Source organism: Sus scrofa, chromosome 1, assembly GCF_000003025.6.
Source record: "Sus scrofa isolate TJ Tabasco breed Duroc chromosome 1, Sscrofa11.1, whole genome shotgun sequence".
In the NCBI taxonomy this organism is placed as follows: domain Eukaryota; kingdom Metazoa; phylum Chordata; class Mammalia; order Artiodactyla; family Suidae; genus Sus; species Sus scrofa.
The window spans coordinates 123,551,717-123,569,698 of NC_010443.5; the positions used below are offsets into that span (position 1 = coordinate 123,551,717).

The following is a 17,982-nucleotide window of genomic DNA, read 5'->3' on the forward strand; positions in this document are numbered from 1 at the left end:
CGTAGCAAATGATGAGAGCATTTATATATCTTAGAAATTTTACCTCCACGAACAAACCCGTTAGTTGCTATTGCAGAAGTTGACAACCCAGTAATAGAAGTTACCATGGTGGAAAGAAGAATTATGAGAACTCCAAGACCTGTTAGCAATGAAAGATAGAAGATATTACATTTCACTTTTCTTCCTTGGATTCCCTCTTGCTGCAAACTATACTGCTTTGAATTTAAGCTTTCACGTCCAAGACTTGGGCCCCAGCGGAGTTCCTTTGTGCTAAGGAGAAACTGGTTTGCCTGGCGTAAAGATCAAGTCGGAGAACTCCTCATTATGATGAAGGATGGTTTCCACAAGTAAACACAATCTAAAATTCAGCCCTGGAAAGGAAAAGTTGACTTATGCAGGTGTCCTGGGAGAGAAACTACCCTAGCTGTGAAAAGAGAAAACATAACATTTGACCTTCTCTCTTGCTTGAGAGGAACCTGAATGAGAAAGTTGGGGGTTTGACAAAGGTTAAATCCTTCTCCATTTTTCTTGCATCTCTCTTGCCTGGCAGGGGGAAAAAAATGAACCAACTTGGATTACCTTTGAAAACAGTCCAGAAAGGTCAGTGTTGAACTATTTGAGCCTGTGTTCCCTTTACCTTACAAATGATCCTGAGGGTCACAAGTTTAATTACCTCCTCTGACATATCCATTTGTGGCAATAGCAGAGGTTGATAAACCAGTGATACCAGTCACTGTCACGGCTAAGCCGATGATAATCACACCAAGACCTCAGTTGAGAGAGGAAAAATAAAGGCAATTAAATGGTGGAACCATCCATTAGATCATTTACATAAAAGCTAGCAAGTCCAGAGTAATCACCAAAAGGCCACATTTGAGTTTAACAAGTTGGTCTGGAAATCACCAGACTAAATGCTCAGCTTTCTGCCTTTACACAGATCCAAGAATCTCAAGAGCTAAGATGTGCAGTGCAAAGTTGCTCACAACTGAACAGCTATGGCTGGTCAAAATTTAACGTGAACTCCACTCTTTATGACATTCTAGATGCCCATAAGCATAACTGGTCTGTACAATCCCAAGCTATTAATACTACTAGAGAGTAAATGTTCATCCTTCCAGGGAACTATCTTTTTTACATACATTTGATTGTATAGGAGTGGAAAATTACATGCAGTATGGAAAATTGTTCATGTGGCAGATGTAGAAAGTGGAAAGAATCAAGTGAAACTACATTCATGTAGTGGCTATGTGAGCTCTGGCAAATTACTTGTTTGCTGAGCCAAAATATGGCAATGAAATTAGAAAGAATGCATGTGTAAAGTGGCCATGTGTAAAGAAAGCAGTGGCATATGTAAAGACAGAATATATGTGTAAGGTAAAGTAGCATGATGCGTAGAACACGGTACATAATCAATAGCACTACCTGTTGATCATATCCACAAAAATCATAACAGCTATTGTTTATTAAAAGCCAACTATATGTTCTGCTGTGTTGGGTGGTATGAGAAATGCAAGGAAATAGAAAAATGAAAAAAAATTGCCCTCAAGGATCTTGTGCAGAAGCATTTAGTATGAGTGGGAGAAAGTAGACCAGAATTCAGAGGAAGGCAAGGCTGCTTTCAGCTTCAAGAAATACAGTCAGGAGGACACTGAAGGGTAGCAGAATATGCTGTCCCAAAATGTGCCACTTTAGCATAAAGATTATTTTGAGCTAAAGACAATTGAAAAGAAGCAGATACTTCCCTTATTTGTGTAAAAGCAGGACATAAATCTGTAAAGCTATCTTATCTTTCCTCTATACTGGGGACAGTTATCAGCTAGAGACCAGATACAGCTGGTGATGGCACCAGAGAAATCCACATAGGCTTCACTAACTAGCTCTTATATTCCATTAGTTCCCCCATATATTTGACTTCCCACAATGTACACTCTAGAAGCTCAGTCCTTTTCCTGTCTTGTCACTTCTCTAAATATGTGTTGTTCTTTTGTTAAGATGCTCATGTAAGCCCCTTGAGTTACTCATCACTGAGAATTCCCATGTGTATGCACGATGCACATGTTAATAAACTTCTGATCGTTTCCCCTTGTTAATATGTACGTTGTCAGTCTAGTTTTACGGGCCCTAGCCAATGAGTACAGGAAAAAGAGTTTTTCCTCCCTGCAATACCCTCCTCAATGGAGGCCAACTTCAAATTCAGGATCACAGCCACTGAAATCACTTTGGCTCCAGCCAGAATGCTCTACCCTGGTCCTGTTTGGTGTGCTCCCTGATATGAAGTGGATGCTTCACAAATGTTGGTAGACTCCCTTGTTCCAAGGGTGATAAGAACAGCAGTTAGCCAAGAGAGGCCATGATTCCATGGCCAGGCCCTAGAAGAAGGGGAAGTGGAGGGAGGCTAAGGACAGAAATGGGAATGAGATATTGGAAGCTGGCCCATTTAATGCCGCCAGTAATATCTTGGCTTTAGCAGACGTTTCTAGGCTATTTTTACAGATTAAAGTGCAGTAGGAAGAGGCTAACTGTGGGCATGAGATGCAGATTTGGGACTATATTGATTTGGGCCCTTAAAAGTTCGGCATTGTAAGACATAGTTGCACTAAATTCTTTATATCTTTTGCAGGGATCGTGTGGTGACCATCACCCCTACATCACTATGTGGTTTCAGGTAGATTTCTTCTTCTTCTTCTCTCTCTCTCTCTTTTTTTTTTTTTTTTTTTTTTTTTTTTTTTTTTTTTTTTTTTTTTTTTTTGCACATTGTTTGAACTCTTGACTTTGTTTTGAGGAAGTTTGATATCAAATGTTTAGCTCACTGCAGCAACCATACAGAACCATATAGTTTGTGCTTCATAGCATTAAGCCTACTCTGACTTTTATCATTTCCCTACCCTTATATTCCCTTTGCCTTTATTTTTCCAATAATTCTTAATTTATCCTTCTGACTTATATGTATTTCTGTAAACCATTTGAAATGCTGGAACAAAATTGTATATATTTATATAGCAAGGGATTTGCTTCTCTCTCTCAAGCAAACATAAAATCCAAAGGTAAAAGCAGCTTAGAAGCATTCAGTTCATAGTTTCCTCAAACTGTGGTCCCTGAGCCACCTGCTTCAGGAAATGCCAGGGGTGCTTATTAAAAATGTTCAGACTTACTGAGTGGATCTTTCAAATTGAATCCTAGGATTCTGCAGTTTTTTAACTACCTTCCCAGATAATTCTTATGCACCCCACAATCTGATTATTGAGCTACACTCAGCCTATCTCAATTTGTGTCTGCCTGTTCAGCAAGGTTCTTTAGCTTTATCTTCAAAGAATTGATTGGGAAACAATTAATCCAGCTTACTCATTTTCAGATGAGAAAGTGAAATGCACAGAATATAAATGACTCGCTTCAGGTCATACCCCTTTTACACCCTTCTTCTTTGCTTGATGGTTAAGTCTGTTGGATACTTTCATGCCCAAGCCAAGGTATTCAGGACAAAGAACAACTAGTTGGCATGATCAGTTCACTCTACCATATGCTTTTGGAGACAAGGCAGCTGCAATTTATGGGAATTATAATGTGTGTAAGTTACCCAAGGACTGTAGCTACCATTGCACCTGGGTATAGCTTCCTTTCGGCTTTGTTCCCAGGGCCTGGGCTTGAAGGTATACTCAGGTTTCTTCCCTAAACTACCCCCAAAGCAAGAAGGAACTGCTTGTATTTATTTTCTCTCCCCAGAAAGGGAACCTAAATGTTACCCAGACGGTGACTTAATCAACTTGTTCAGCTTTAAGTTCTTAGCAAAGTCCAGTGAAACTAAGAGTAACAATAAGTTTCTACTACTCACTAAAGTCTATTTTCCCAGAATTGAAAAATAAAACACAAAACCCCTTTTATCAAAGGAAAACCCACTGGACCCTCATTTAGGTAGAAAGCTTCTCTCTTATGAAGCTGGATATGACTACTCAAATAAAAGGTCCTTATTAATACAAAACTGATGTCTGAAAGTATAATAAACAGTTTAGCAGAAGATAGAATTCTTCACATTCTACAATTTTTTTGCAATAAACATGAAACTGAGATGACTGTGAAGAGTTATGTAAGATCTGATTAAAGCTCAGATGATTGCCCAAACATATGGATTTTAAATAAGTTGCGTTAAAAAGAATTACTTTTGCCCTGGGCTACACTCACACCTCCAAACAAAGTAATGTTTCCTGATGATCTCAATAAGTTACTAAACTGCCCTTAAAAAACTAATTTTGCGTGAAACCCTGGAGCAACTACTTGGCAATATTAAGATGCAGATTTTCCATGGAACAGCATATACTTATTTTGGACCCCGAGGCTGTAAGTGTTCATTTGATATGCATCATAAAGCCAGCAAGCAGCCCTTTGTCAGGAACCCAGCAGTTGCCAAACATGCAATGAGAAAAAACTTTGGGAACTGGTTCCAGCCCTTTCTTTTTTGCTTAGTCTTCTGGTGATTCTGAATGTGTTTTGAGGAGTGAAGGTAATAAATAATGACCAAGTACCTTTTAAATGTGAATTGAGACACATTTTGGAGTAGAATCTGAGAGCACATCTGAACTCCTATGTTCTTGTTATTAATGACTTATAGGTATTCCCCTAATGTGAATCTATAGTGTATTTTCCATATATAGAGTAGAACATCATTAATTTTTATCACATTAAATCAGAAACAGAAAAAATTCAAATAAATTCTCGTATAAATTTTACTAATATACTCTCAATAAAAATATTTGCCACAGGAGACAATACTTTAAATCGAATATAATATTTAAAAACATTAAAAAAGCACTCAAAATAATTTCAACATTATCCATCTTCCTTTTGGAAAAATTAGCAATAGTTACATAGATTATCTTAGTTATTTTATCTTTCATTTTAAGCTTCTATCTGGTAATACTTTATTAACCTTTTTCCTACTGTTTGTACCTGAAAGTGACACAATTATTTTCTTTGGAAAATGTTCAACAATTTAGCATTTTTATTAGGTCACATTTTCATTAGTTTTCCCACAAGTTATTTTTGTTCACCGAAATTTTGCTAATAATTATATGGGGGGATAGTCTGATAAACGTCAGTATGTCCCCAAATAGGAACACTGTTACTTAAAATGACTGTATTTCTATATACCTGTATACCTAAACTCTATGAAATGATAGAATTAATTACTTGAGTGTTTATCTGGCTGGCAAGCTGGAAAATTCCAGTCTCCTAGGAGTTAGCACTTTATCTTTCCTCTTTAACAAACATGGTCAAAGAGGCAAAGTAAAAGAGCCCAAGTGCAGACTAATTCTATAACCTTCATCTCACATTCAGCATTAATGGTAAAAAAACAAGTTGCTCATTGAGTTTTTAATTTACATTGAAAACCACAGAGGAGGGAGAAAATGCTTACCAATTCCAGCTTCTCCAACAATCCAAGAGAGGCGAATGAAGAGCATGACACCCCAGATGTTCAGCATGCATCTTACCTGTGGGTTGAAGAAGTATGGAAACGGATGTTAGAAGCAATAGTTGGGCAAAACCCAGCTGTTTTTGCAATTCTGGTGTTCAGGTCTTGTGAACACTTTAGTCCACTAGGACACTGAACAGATCGTTTTCATTTGTAATACATAGGAGGTTTCTCACCAGCACACCTTTCACCCATCCAAACTTCACACCACCGGTTTGATCTTCTTCTTCCTTGTTTTCAGATCGTTCATCTCCAGGCATCCCATCTCCATTAGCAACCACATCAGCTGAACCCGGGGCCACTGCTACATTCTGTATTTTTATAGATAGCAAAACCACAGTATCTGGTCAACACGAGGGTCCATAAAACTTCCAAAAGAAAGTCAAAACAATTGACATAAAACTTGAGACACAAAAGGGAATATATTCTAATCATTTTAATAGGATGATTATTTTTTTGCCCTGGGAGCTGATGTGCTCATTTTGTGGGTGATTTTAGGCACAACTAAGACCACAAGGGTGTTAAAGAAACCTGGGCAGTTCTTCTACTGGTGGGAATATTGCTTTAGGGGAGAATAATCAGATTTAGATAAATTTAAAATACAAAAAGATCAGAAGAGAGAAGGGGGGATGCAAGAGGAATGAGGGTCTTTTAGAAGTAAGGTGAGAGGGCCAGGAAGTTAACCTTCCTCATTAATGCAGTGATTGGCCTTCTTTGCATTAATCTCCCTGGGCTTCATTATATTCATCTAAAATCATGATAATAAAACATCTCTATTCACATAAGAGTATCTTTAAAAAGACTCAATAAAAGAACATATAGAAGTGTTTCCTTTAAGAAGAAAAAAAAGGTTTAGAGTATTCTTAAAAGGTGTAAAGTCACCGTATGAATACAAGGATGCTATTCCTATAGGGGAAGTTTCAGATTTGATATGTCTTTGCCTGGGATGTGTAGTATTGTACAGAAGGTAAGAAGTCTCCCTGCTGACTACTAGAAAAGTAAGCCGAGAAGAAATAAGGAGTAAGTACAACAAAAAAAGGTCAAAACCTTTATTTAGTTGGTTTTTTTTTTTTTTTCCCCACTGTGGCCTAATTTTGAAAAAACTTCTCTGTCAGTAGGATAGTCTCTGAATTCCAGATGGAAGGAAATTGCTAGTGCTAGTTTCTCAAGTTAAGAACAACTCTGTGGTTTTTCTTTTAGATTTGACTGAATAATTTCAGATACATCCATTTAATTTAGCCTATCTAGCAACTACCTGACTATTTAATGGTTAGACTACATCCCAATGAGCTCTCCCAAAGCACCCGTCTCAAGTGAGCATTTGAAACCATTGGGGAGTCTTTTAGGTTCAGCACTTGATTATCATTATTAAAGAGTAAATTTCTCTTCTTTAAGTGCTGTAAATTGGGTTAAGCCTAGGATGATGTGTTCCAACATCCCTACTAAGAGGTTTTGGACAAGGGATTTTTCCCTCTTTAGAATGGGGAAAGAAATTTATTATAAAGATTTATTTGGGGGCAAGTGAAGTTCTTGCTTTTGCCATGTCCAAGGCCTCTTGCCTCTTTGGCCACTGGTGTACCATTGGCAAACCCATTATAAGATGACCCTAAGTGAAAATATGATACCTTTTAAAATTGCACCTCACAAGCAAATACCTCGGAATACACCTGACCAAGGAGGTAAAGGACCTATATGCCGAGAACTATAAAATTTTAATCAAAGAAATCAAAGATGTAAAGAAATGGAAAGATATTCCATGTTCCTGGATTGGGAAAATCAATATTGTGAAAATGGCCATACTACCCAAAGCAATCTACAGATTCAATGCAATCCCTATCAAATTACCCATGACATTTTTCACAGAACTAGAACAAACAATCCAAACATTTATATGGAACAACAAAAGACCCAGAATCGCCAAAGCAATCCTGAGAAACAAAAACCAAGCAGGAGGCATAATTCTCCCAGACTTCAAGAAATACTACAAAGCCACAGTCATCAAAACAGTGTGGTACTGGTATCAAAACAGACAGACAGACCAATGGAACAGAATAGAGAACCCAGAAGTAAACCCTGACACCTATGGTCAATTAATCTTTGACAAGGGAGGCAAGAACATCAAATGGGAAAAAGAAAGTCTATTCAGCAAGCATTGCTGGGAAACCTGGACAGCTGCATGCAAAGCAAGGAAATTAGATCACACCCTCACACCATGCACAAAAATAAACTCAAAATGGCTGAAAGACTTAAATATACAACAGGACACCATCAAACTCCTAGAAGAAAACATAGGCAAAACACTCTCTGACATCAACATCATGAATATTTTCTCAGGGCAGTCTCCCAAAGCAATAGAAATTAGAGCAAAAATAAACCCATGGGACCTCATCAAACTGAAAAGCTTTTGCACAGAAAAGGAAACCCAGAAGAAAACAAAAAGACAACTTTCAGAATGGGAGAAAATAGTTTCAAATGATGCAACCGACAAGGGCTTCATCTCTAGAATATATAAACAACTTACACAACCCAACAGCAAAAAAGCCAATCAAGCAATGGAAAAATGGGCAAAAGACCTGAATAGACATTTCTCCAAAGAAGATATACAGATGGCCAGCAAACACATGAAAAAATGCTCAACATCACTGATTATAAGAGAAATGCAAATCAAAACTACCATGAGATACCACCTCACATCAGTCAGAAGCCATCATTAATAAATCCACAAATAACAAGTGCTGGAGGGGCTGTGGAGAAAAGGGAACCCTCCTGCACTGTTGGTGGGAATGTAAATTGGTACAGCCACTATGGAGAACAGTTTGGAGATACCTTAGAAATCTATACATAGAACTTCCATATGACCCCGCAATCCCACTCTTGGGCATATATCCAGACAAAACTCTACTTAAAAGAGACACATGTACCCCCATGTTCATTGCAGCCCTATTCACAATAGCCAGGACATGGAAACAATCCAAATGTCCATCGACAGATGATTGGATTCGGAAGAGGTGGTATATATACACAATGGAATACTACTCAGCCATGAAAAAGAATGACATAATGCCATTTGCAGCAACATGGATGGAACTAGAGAATGTCATACTGAGTGAAATGAGCCAGAAAGACAAAGACAAATACCATATGATATCACTTATAACTGGAATCTAATATCCAGCACAAATGAACATCTCCTCAGAAAAGAAAATCATGGACTTGGAGAAAAGACTTGTGGCTGCCTGATGGGAGGTGGAGGGAGTGGGAGGGATCGGGAGCTCGGGGTTATCAGACACAACTTAGAATAGATTTTCAAGGAGATCCTGCTGAGTAGCACTGAGAACTTTGTCTAGATACTCATGTTGCAACAGAACAAAGGGTGGGGAAAAAAATGTAATTGTAATGTATACATGTAAGGATAACTTGATCCCCTTGCTGTACAGTGGGAAAATAATATATATATATATATATATATAGAAAAGGAAAAAAAAAAAAAAAAAGATAACCCTAACTGAAGCTCTTCACTCCAAGTGACTTTGACTTCTTGTCTCTTTCTTCTAGCAAGTCCTCTAAGCAAAGAGTTCTCTTAATTCTGTTCTCCCATAGACTTGTTTCATGATACTAGTATGACACTTGGGTAGCCACTGTAATTCAGTGTGATGAGAGTTACTGCATGTGAACTGAGTTGGAGAAAGATCATGGTGTGAGTTACTTCTCAAAGCCAACACAGGGCCTGCCATATAGCTGGCCACTGATAAACAGTATTGAATCCATAAAGTGGACTTGAAGGCACCTGATCTCTACCACTTAAAAGCAGGTGACCTGATATCTTATCCATGCTTGCCTCCTATTTCTTTTTTATTCCTTCCCTATTGGCTATTCCATTTCTCATCTTTTCCTCTTTGCTGGCCACATTAAATAAGAAAGAGAAAGGGAATGAATCCCAAGCCAGATTATCTTGTTATTTTCTAACAGCATTAAGGAAAAAATTAAATGGCAAAGGAAATTGAAACAGAGTTAAAATTTAGTTTTGAATTACCTGAGAAATATCTTAATCTGAAGTATCCTCAGTCCCTGTTTTCACAGATAAGTGTAAGTTGGCATGCTATATTCATATCAACGTAAGATATGGATAAATAAACAAAGCCCATAGAAACTGAGGCTGAAGTAGGGAAAGACTGGTAATCTATCCCAGCTGTAAATGAAAGTCATACATGTAATTCAAAAATTTTTAGTAGCTACTTTTATAAAGGTAAAAAGAAATTAGTGCAATAACTTGGGTTCAGTTATGGATCCTTACATTTTAAAATATTTAATTTTGGGGAGTTCCAGTTGTGGCTGAGCAAGTGGAGAACCCGACGTAGTCTCCATGAGGATGCAGCTTCTATCCCTGGCTCACTCCCTGGGTTAAGGATCCCACATTGCCAAAAGCTGCAGCATAAGTTGCACCTGTGCCTCGGATTCAATCCCTTATCCAGGAACTTCCAAATGCTGCAAGTGCAGCCGTAAAAGTTTTATTTTTTTAAATTAAGTTTTATACAATATATTTGCCTTATTTGCAATATAAATATTCATTAGCCACAGGGGCACTCCCCTCTGCAGGATGGATCTAAATCAGACTGTTTTTAATATACTTTACTTAATAAATCTGTATAAAATATCATTTCAACCTATAGTCAATCTAAAAATATTAATGAAATATTTTATATAATTGTTCTCATACAATGTTTTTGCAATCTGGTGTATATTTTACACTGATAGCACATTTCAATTTATACTAGCCACATTTCAAGTGTTCGATGTGGCTAGGGCTTGCATAATGGATCTCATATGTTTATACAATATAGTTAATTTCAGATAAAAAAACATTTGATGTTGTTCTCCAATTAAAAACTCTTTTTCGCCATTCCGGTCGTGGCACAGTGGTTAACGAATCTGACTAAGAACCATGAGGTTGGGGGTTCGATCCCTGGCCTTGCTCAGTGGGTTAAGGATCCGGCGTTGCCGTGAGCTGTGGTCTAGGTTGCAGACGCGGCTCAGATCCCATGTTGATGTGGCTCTGGCGTAGGCTGGCGGTTACAGCTCCGATTCAACCCCTAGCCTGGGAACCTCCATATGCTGCGGGAGCGGCCCAAGAAATGGCAAAGAGACAAAAAAAAAAAAAAAAAAAAAACCTCTTTTTCTCTGAAAGGATTCTATGCTCATAAGGCAGCTGAGTGGGTCAAATGTTACTTTCAATTTGCGTAACTGGAAAAATCAATGAGAGCATGGAATTGAGGAATGTGTTAAAATATTCATGAATGCTGAAGAGATTATTTGGTTAGGCAATTTATTTATTTGACTTGATTTGAGCAAAACTTTTAAAATTGTCAATATTGTAGTTAATCAAGATCCCATGGCCAGACTATCAGTGGCTACTCAATCAGGGAGAAGGCAGTTTCCTTTCTCTGGGTTAATTGGGGATCCCAAGAGACGGAGCCTTAGTCACTCGCTTTTTAAAAGCAATCTTGGAAATAAAACCCATCTTTTCTCATTAAACCTGAACTTGAGGGTTTGGTCCAGGAAATTGCTCTGCTCTCTGATGAACTCTGATAGTAACTGTGACCCTTAGATCTGGACTAATGAGAATACCAATGACTGCAAAAAAAAAAAAAAAAAAAAAAAAAAAAAAACACCAACAAAAAACAAAACAGAAAAACCCCTTACAGAATAGGCCAAAGAATGAATAGGATATTTACAATTTCCCCTTAAATGAACATTTCTGAGGGATGCCCTTCTGGTCACAGTTTAGCAGTTCTTCAATTTATCACCAGGACATCACGATGTGCAGCAAAACTAATTTTCTATGAGGGCATGTCAAGGAAATCATTATATATAGAAATTAGGTAATAATTTTCTAAATTATTCAAAAATAGATAGTGTCACAGTAGGACCTTCAAGTTTCTCTTGGATAAGTACATTCAACCTGCCAGAGTTTCAAAGTTTTAAATATATTTATAACACAGAGGGGGAAAAAAACCTCTCAAATGTATATTTCTTCCATTGACAATAAAGGTCTGATAGTACAGAATCCATTTCAATTGCTTTTCTCGGGTGAGAGCTGAAACATCGCTGCACCATATAAACTAGGAGACTTAGAATATGGTTTTGGCTATGCAGTTAATTCAGAGCTGTCCTCCAGCAAGTTCCTTAACCTTTCCTGGATTCTGCCAATGAGGATAAATCCAATCAGTTTTCTGAAAAATCTTACTTTGAAGTAGTTTACTCTCAGGCGAAATCATTTTTCTATGTTTGCCATCTTCCTCTTCTAACCCAGCAAAGCAAAACCTGGTTTTACTCTTTAATAAATACCTCCTTTGTAAGTCCAAACAGTAATTTTAAAGTTAACTCATCATCAAAGTACTGAATGAGACTTCAGGTTGAGGGTCTGTGGGGACTTGGTAGCCGTGAGCTATAACCAGGGACTGGCAGACTCATGGCTGGTGCATGTTCTTGGGACCAAAGTCTCAAAGACTGAAAGTTTTATGATTGCTGCCTGAAACCAGTTTTTTTCCTTCATGCTTTGAAGTAATTTGTTTGCTCACACTCCATTACCATAAATGATGACCTGCAACCTTTCATAAATGCATTTTAAATTGCATAGCTTTAGGGAATGATTATTTATTTACCAAGAGTTTTACCTGTGCATTAAGTATGCAGAGAAGGTAAAATAAAGTACATGGAAAGAAAGAAGGAAAGTTCATTTGATAAAAGACTTTTCCCCCTCCAATACTGATAAACTAGTAAAGCTTTAATCACAAGCAGTATAAGTAAGTTCCTAATGGATTTTTCTTGATGATGAAAGATTAAATTATTTTATTTAATATAAAATGCATTATTTTTCTGATCCCAGAAAAATGACAGGTGCCTTTCCAGCTATCATCCAAGAAGAAAGAAATGCATATGTTTATTCTTTAAGTTATAATGAGATAATACTTGCTACTATTCATATTTTCAAGTTTTTAGCTTTTAATCTCAGGATGGCAGAAATCTTAGACCATCAATGAGAAACAGTTCCATAAATATTTAGGCCTAGCTTATCCCCTCCTCATTACTTTAAAGTTTATTTTATTATTGAAATATTTAAACATATGCAGTAGTAGAGAGAGTAATACATGTTCATTATTACTCAGCTTCAACAAAATTATTGATATATGGCTGATATTATTCCACTTAAACTTCTCACACCCCTACCACTGGATAATTTTAAAACTGATCCCAGTAAGGACTAGATAATTCGTAAAGTTCATTTCAGAGTAAAAAATGTATGATTCTAATCATATTTTGTTATCAATCAATATTATTATGTTTATACACTTCTATCCCTTTGTGATAAAGGGGAATATTTTAAATTATGAAAATGAGGTTTTTTCTTTTATTAAAAGTTACTATATACCATGCCACTAGTGGCCACACTTTACAATCATAGTATTTTTAGTATATCTGAAAATGCATAGCACATGTAAAAATTGACCTCTATTTTGATGGTAGGCCAGAAAGTATCTATGTATAATAAGCCAGCATAAGAAAATTAAATTAAATGATTCTTAACATTTACCAAGTGTACCTTTCAGGGAAATCCCATTCTATTCACTACCTACCACTGAACTGGTTATAATGGGAATTTAATCACTTTTTGTTTTGTTTCCACAGATTATTTTTACAGTATGAGCTTCCAGGAGAACTGGCCTTGGTTATTAAGAAACCCTAACATGTATTAAAATGAATCCTTAGCTGCAAAGTTTCATTCCAATAAATATTTTAGGGGTGCTTTCTGGTTATCACTGGCCTTCAAAGCATTTATGGCCTATTTTATCTGGCTGTTATTAGCTTAGTGATTATTTATAATTTTGGAGCTCCCCAATTTGAATGCTAAAGTTTTTTTTCATATTTTGACAGAAGATAAACATTTATACATTGATTTATGTGGTTTAATGTTTGTTAACTAGACTATGTATCCTTTATTTATATCCATACGAATAGCATTTGACTTATAAAATAAAATTCCAGAATAGAGGTCAAATCTCTGTAACTCATTTTATACAGTAGCTCCTGTAAATAAATAGCTAATAAATACTTGTAATAATGACAATAAAAATCCTACAGTTAATTATGTAGGAGAAACCACATGGTCTCTTGGCATAGGCCCTGAAACAAGGAAGAAATTGGGATCTCCTGACCAGCCCAACATGACTGAGCTGAGATTTCCTCTTTGTGCCTGAGTTCCATCATTTTATATAGCTGTGGAATGAGCTGAGGCAAAGCTAGGAGTATAAGCTGATGATGGAAAATAGTGATAAAAGAGCTTGGACTCTGGAGTCATGCAGTTGTAGGTTCAACTTATTAGCCATGTGACCTTGGCTTCTTGACCTTGGAAGTTTATTGACTTCTTTGAGTCTTTATTTTCTCTTCTTAAAGATCTGTAAGATTTTATAAACCTTTCCTCATTTATAAAATAACAATAATAGTACCTAAGGGATGTGATAGGATTGAATGAGGATTTGTCAAGTGTGAGCACCACATATGACACATAAAAAATTCTCAAAATTTCTGTTATTGACTCTACTTGGTCAATGCTTTTATCTACAAACTATTTTTAGTTGCTACTGGCCTAAAGACCCAAATATGGAATCATTACATTGTTTTTGTTTTAGATCAGTTTCTATACAGTTGGTGTCACTGAAAATAATAATATTTACATCCTAATTTTCATAGTATTTTATACTTCTCATAGGCAGTTTATTACAATGACATTAGAACACTGACTTTAATGGAAAGTTTACATATTTTTCTCAGTCTTTATAATAACATTTTTTTTCTAGTGCTAATAGAAATGGTGGTGAGTAAGGCTAAAATGGAATTCCATTTTGATTAGCTCTGTAGTTGGAATTGTGTAAGAAAAGGTGGATGCAAGAAACAAGCTGGATACAAAAAGAATTACTTTTACAAAGTAGGAATACTAGATTAACTTTCTCCAGATGTCTAAAAACCATAATTCATGTGTTGATATGGAAAGATCTCCAATGTACATTGTTTAATGAAAGCAACAGAGTGTAGGGCAACATTGTAAAATGTGTCCCAACACTTTGCAAAAAGAACAGACCGAAAATTAGACAGGCAGGAATATATGTATATATTTGCATATGCATAGAAAATTACTGGAAGCTTTTATAAGAAACTGTCAGCAATGATTGCTCTGGAGAGAGTCACGGAAGATTTACTATAGATAAGAGACATTTCAGTATATATTTTCAGTACTTGTTAAGTATTTTTTTCATTGTGCATTTTACTCTTTTAGTAAAATTTAAAAGAAGTATCTGGTATAAAAATGATCATCACCATCATCAATAATCATTTATTGACATTCTACCTCTTATAGGCAAAGTGCCAGACTTTACTAATTAGACTTTACTAATATTCACAAGCATCCTGCAAGATCAATCAAAGTTATGCAGAGCAAGTAAGGGATGAAGTCATTTTTTTCTGCTTTTAACTAGAGATTCCAGAAATCTGTAATTCATGGCCACTCGTATAAGCATTTAGCTCTTCGCTACATAGGAAAATGAAAAGGATTTCTTCAGTATGATCTCAAGTCATTGGGATTACAAATTCTGTCAATATCTGTCACTCCTAGCATTTTGCTTAAGGTAGAGACTTCATGTCTTTCAAACCTATTTTTTATTTTACCTATTAAGACAAATTGGCCATGTAATTCTTCCAACTTTAGAAGTTATAGCTAGGATTTGCACAAAATACAACTGATTTCTGACTAAATATGTTCTGCCATTTAGTATGAATGTAACCTTCCTACACGGCTTTTGAAGCATTATAACCACAGGTGCAAAAAAAAAAAAAAATCTCCAAACTTATACTATGTCAATTATTTTCTATTTAAAAAAATTTTTTTTGGCTGCACCCATGGTGTGTAGGAGTTCCCAGGCTAGGGATCAAGCCCATGCCAGGTTACACCCGAACCTGTAACTAGAGCCAAATCAGTGACAATGCCAGATCCTTAACCTGCGGAGCCATGAGGGAACTCCTACTTTTAAATTGTTTAAGTAAACACTACTGTTTATCTTTTTTGCGTATAAAATCAGTGACATGTCTGAGTATGATATATAATGTGCGTTCTATTGAACATTCCTAGCTGTGATTTGAGGAACTACCATAAAATTGTCAAGGACTACAAGGAGATGGCAGCTTAGCCATATTATACTGCAGGTCTTCATCTTTTATTTGGGAGGCAGGGTAAAAGTGGGGGAATAGCAGAATCAAATTCAATAGCAAGGAAGTAATGAGCTGAAGGAGGTCCAGACTGTTAATGTGTAAAGGAGAGCACAGAAAGAAAACACGTGGAAGAACTGCTCAAAACTTCAAGGACACTAAAATGGCCCAGGCTGTAGGAATGTGCCCATTGTAGATTCTGTGGTTACATTTGGATTCGGCTTCCAATTTGGTTACGTGGATACTTTTGGATAATTTAATCAATGTGAACTCCTAGATAAATGAGGTTCAAGTTTATAAAAAGAGTAACTATAGTGGTTCAGAATGATTATTCAAGGCATTGAGACTAAACTTATTTTTTAATATATTTAATTTGCCATTCCTTTCTTTCTGAGAAAAAAAATACCAAAGCTAAGCCTTTAGTCTCTCTCACTTCACCTTTTCAAAATAATATGGTATCCCAAACAGTCATCAAATCTGTCAAATGCAGCTATTGCATTCCTCCTGTATGGTCATGCAGGCACTTACTAACAACGGTGCCCTCAGAGATTTTCTCCTCATATATAAAGATTCACATAAGCCATGGCTTTAGAAATTATAAATCAGCTACTTTCCTCTCTCTAGAAGATCAGTACTAAGAACAATGTGAATTTATGCCATTTCTTTTTTAATAGAGTTAAAATTTTATTTTCTTCTGTTGTAAGTTGGAGAAGGGAGTGAGTGAGAATATCCAAATGTTGGTCAAGGATGCAGCTTTAAAAATTATCATGTGTAATGAGGTAGGGTATGGTGAAATAAGGTTTCAGGTCTACAAGGACTTTGGCTCATTTAATTGAAATCTCTTTATAACACCCTAAATTTCTCTTTCTACCCTTCCTACATCTTGCAAACTATTTTTATCCTCTTCTCTCAAAATGTCCCCCCCTCTTTTCCTTCTCCCTATTCTTTCTTCCTCTACCCTTTCCTCTCATATAGAAATGGAAAGTAACACCTCAGTCTGACTCCAGGAGCTTCTAATTCCCCTGTTCTCAACAGCCCTCCTGGGCGCTGCCATTTTATCTGAAATCACTACCTTACTGTCTTCTTTTAAGACACCAAATATATCAGATAGAATCTAAACCTTACTTCTATAAGGCAAGCAGCCATTTAGCAGAGTGTTGCTGATATGATATAGGAGACAGCATAATTAAGGTTGGGTGGGGAGACGTGGTGTAGGAACAGAGCACGGCTCCTTCTCAGGAAGTCACTCAGTCCCATGTGGTAGGACCCAGAGTCAAGGACCCTGAGAAACCAACGGGAATAGATTATGGAGAGGGGTTTTCTTGAGGAAAGAAGGATGAGCAGCATCTAAAGGGAGCCTTTCACCTTTATTAGCATCTTTCATGTTAGCAGTGTTTCTGAACTCTCCAGAGTGGGCAATCATTTAATTTAAAAATGGTTGAATAAATGAATGAATGAATATGAAAGGAATTGTTCCAATATTTTTTTCCCTTACCTTAAAACCTGGGTAAGAGTAGACTGCATTTAGATATGTGACAACTAATTATTTTTCTTAGCAAGTAATTATATTCCATAAAGAATGCTATTCATTCGAAATTGTGTTCTAGAAGAGCAAGAAAGTAAAGTGCATCAACATTTTAGAGCAAGTTATGGAAGAAGAAATCTACTAAACTTATAAATGATTTGCAACAAGATTAGAAAAAGTGCTGCCTCATGCTTCTAGCAGATTGACTATATTCCTTAAATAATGAAAAGTTTAGCCACTTCTGCTGCTTCTGTACTTAAATTTAATTTAGTTACTTTTATATGCTTAAGTGCCCTCAGGAGCCTCAAGCAAGGTTTTGAAGAGGAAGGGATAAAATGCTGAATCTTATAAATCTCTTCTCTCTCTTTAAAGAATGTAAAAAATATCCATGTGCACTAAAGGCCAGTACCACAGTATTAACAACAGTTAATAGCCTCAGTGATTTTTTTTTTTTTAACAACTGTTGTGGAGTCAATAACACTAAGATGAGGCCAGCTTAGTATTCAGTTTGACATGTTTAACCAAGTGTGAATTGAGTAGACTATAACTGTAAACAAGATACCACATATTGCCTAACTTACAGGATTAATTCTTCAGTTCTCTGTCCTCAGTCAGTAAACACTTGTGAAACACATTTGTGTATTTTCTGTTTATTGGGAACTGGGGACAGTTGTGTACAGAGGATAGACCATTTGGAATAAACTTCTTCTTTGGACATTGTCACATTTACAGTGTT

General features: G+C 36.4%; 1 protein-coding gene across 2 annotated transcripts in view; it reads right to left on the minus strand.

Annotated features, from left to right (window-relative positions):
- Window positions 1-17,982, minus strand: part of SLC12A1 (solute carrier family 12 member 1) — an 89,764-nt gene that overhangs the window by 69,825 nt on the left and 1,957 nt on the right. Inside the window, exons 3-5 of one of the 2 annotated variants that reach the window (XM_001926142.7) lie at window positions 5,641-5,775; window positions 5,408-5,483; window positions 44-139 (exon numbers count right to left, since the gene is read on the minus strand). In XM_001926142.7, the coding sequence (XP_001926177.4) occupies window positions 44-139; window positions 5,408-5,483; window positions 5,641-5,775 (307 nt within the window). The remainder of the gene's footprint in view (window positions 1-43; window positions 140-5,407; window positions 5,484-5,640; window positions 5,776-17,982) is intronic. The other variant, XM_005654446.3, reaches the window with a different exon arrangement.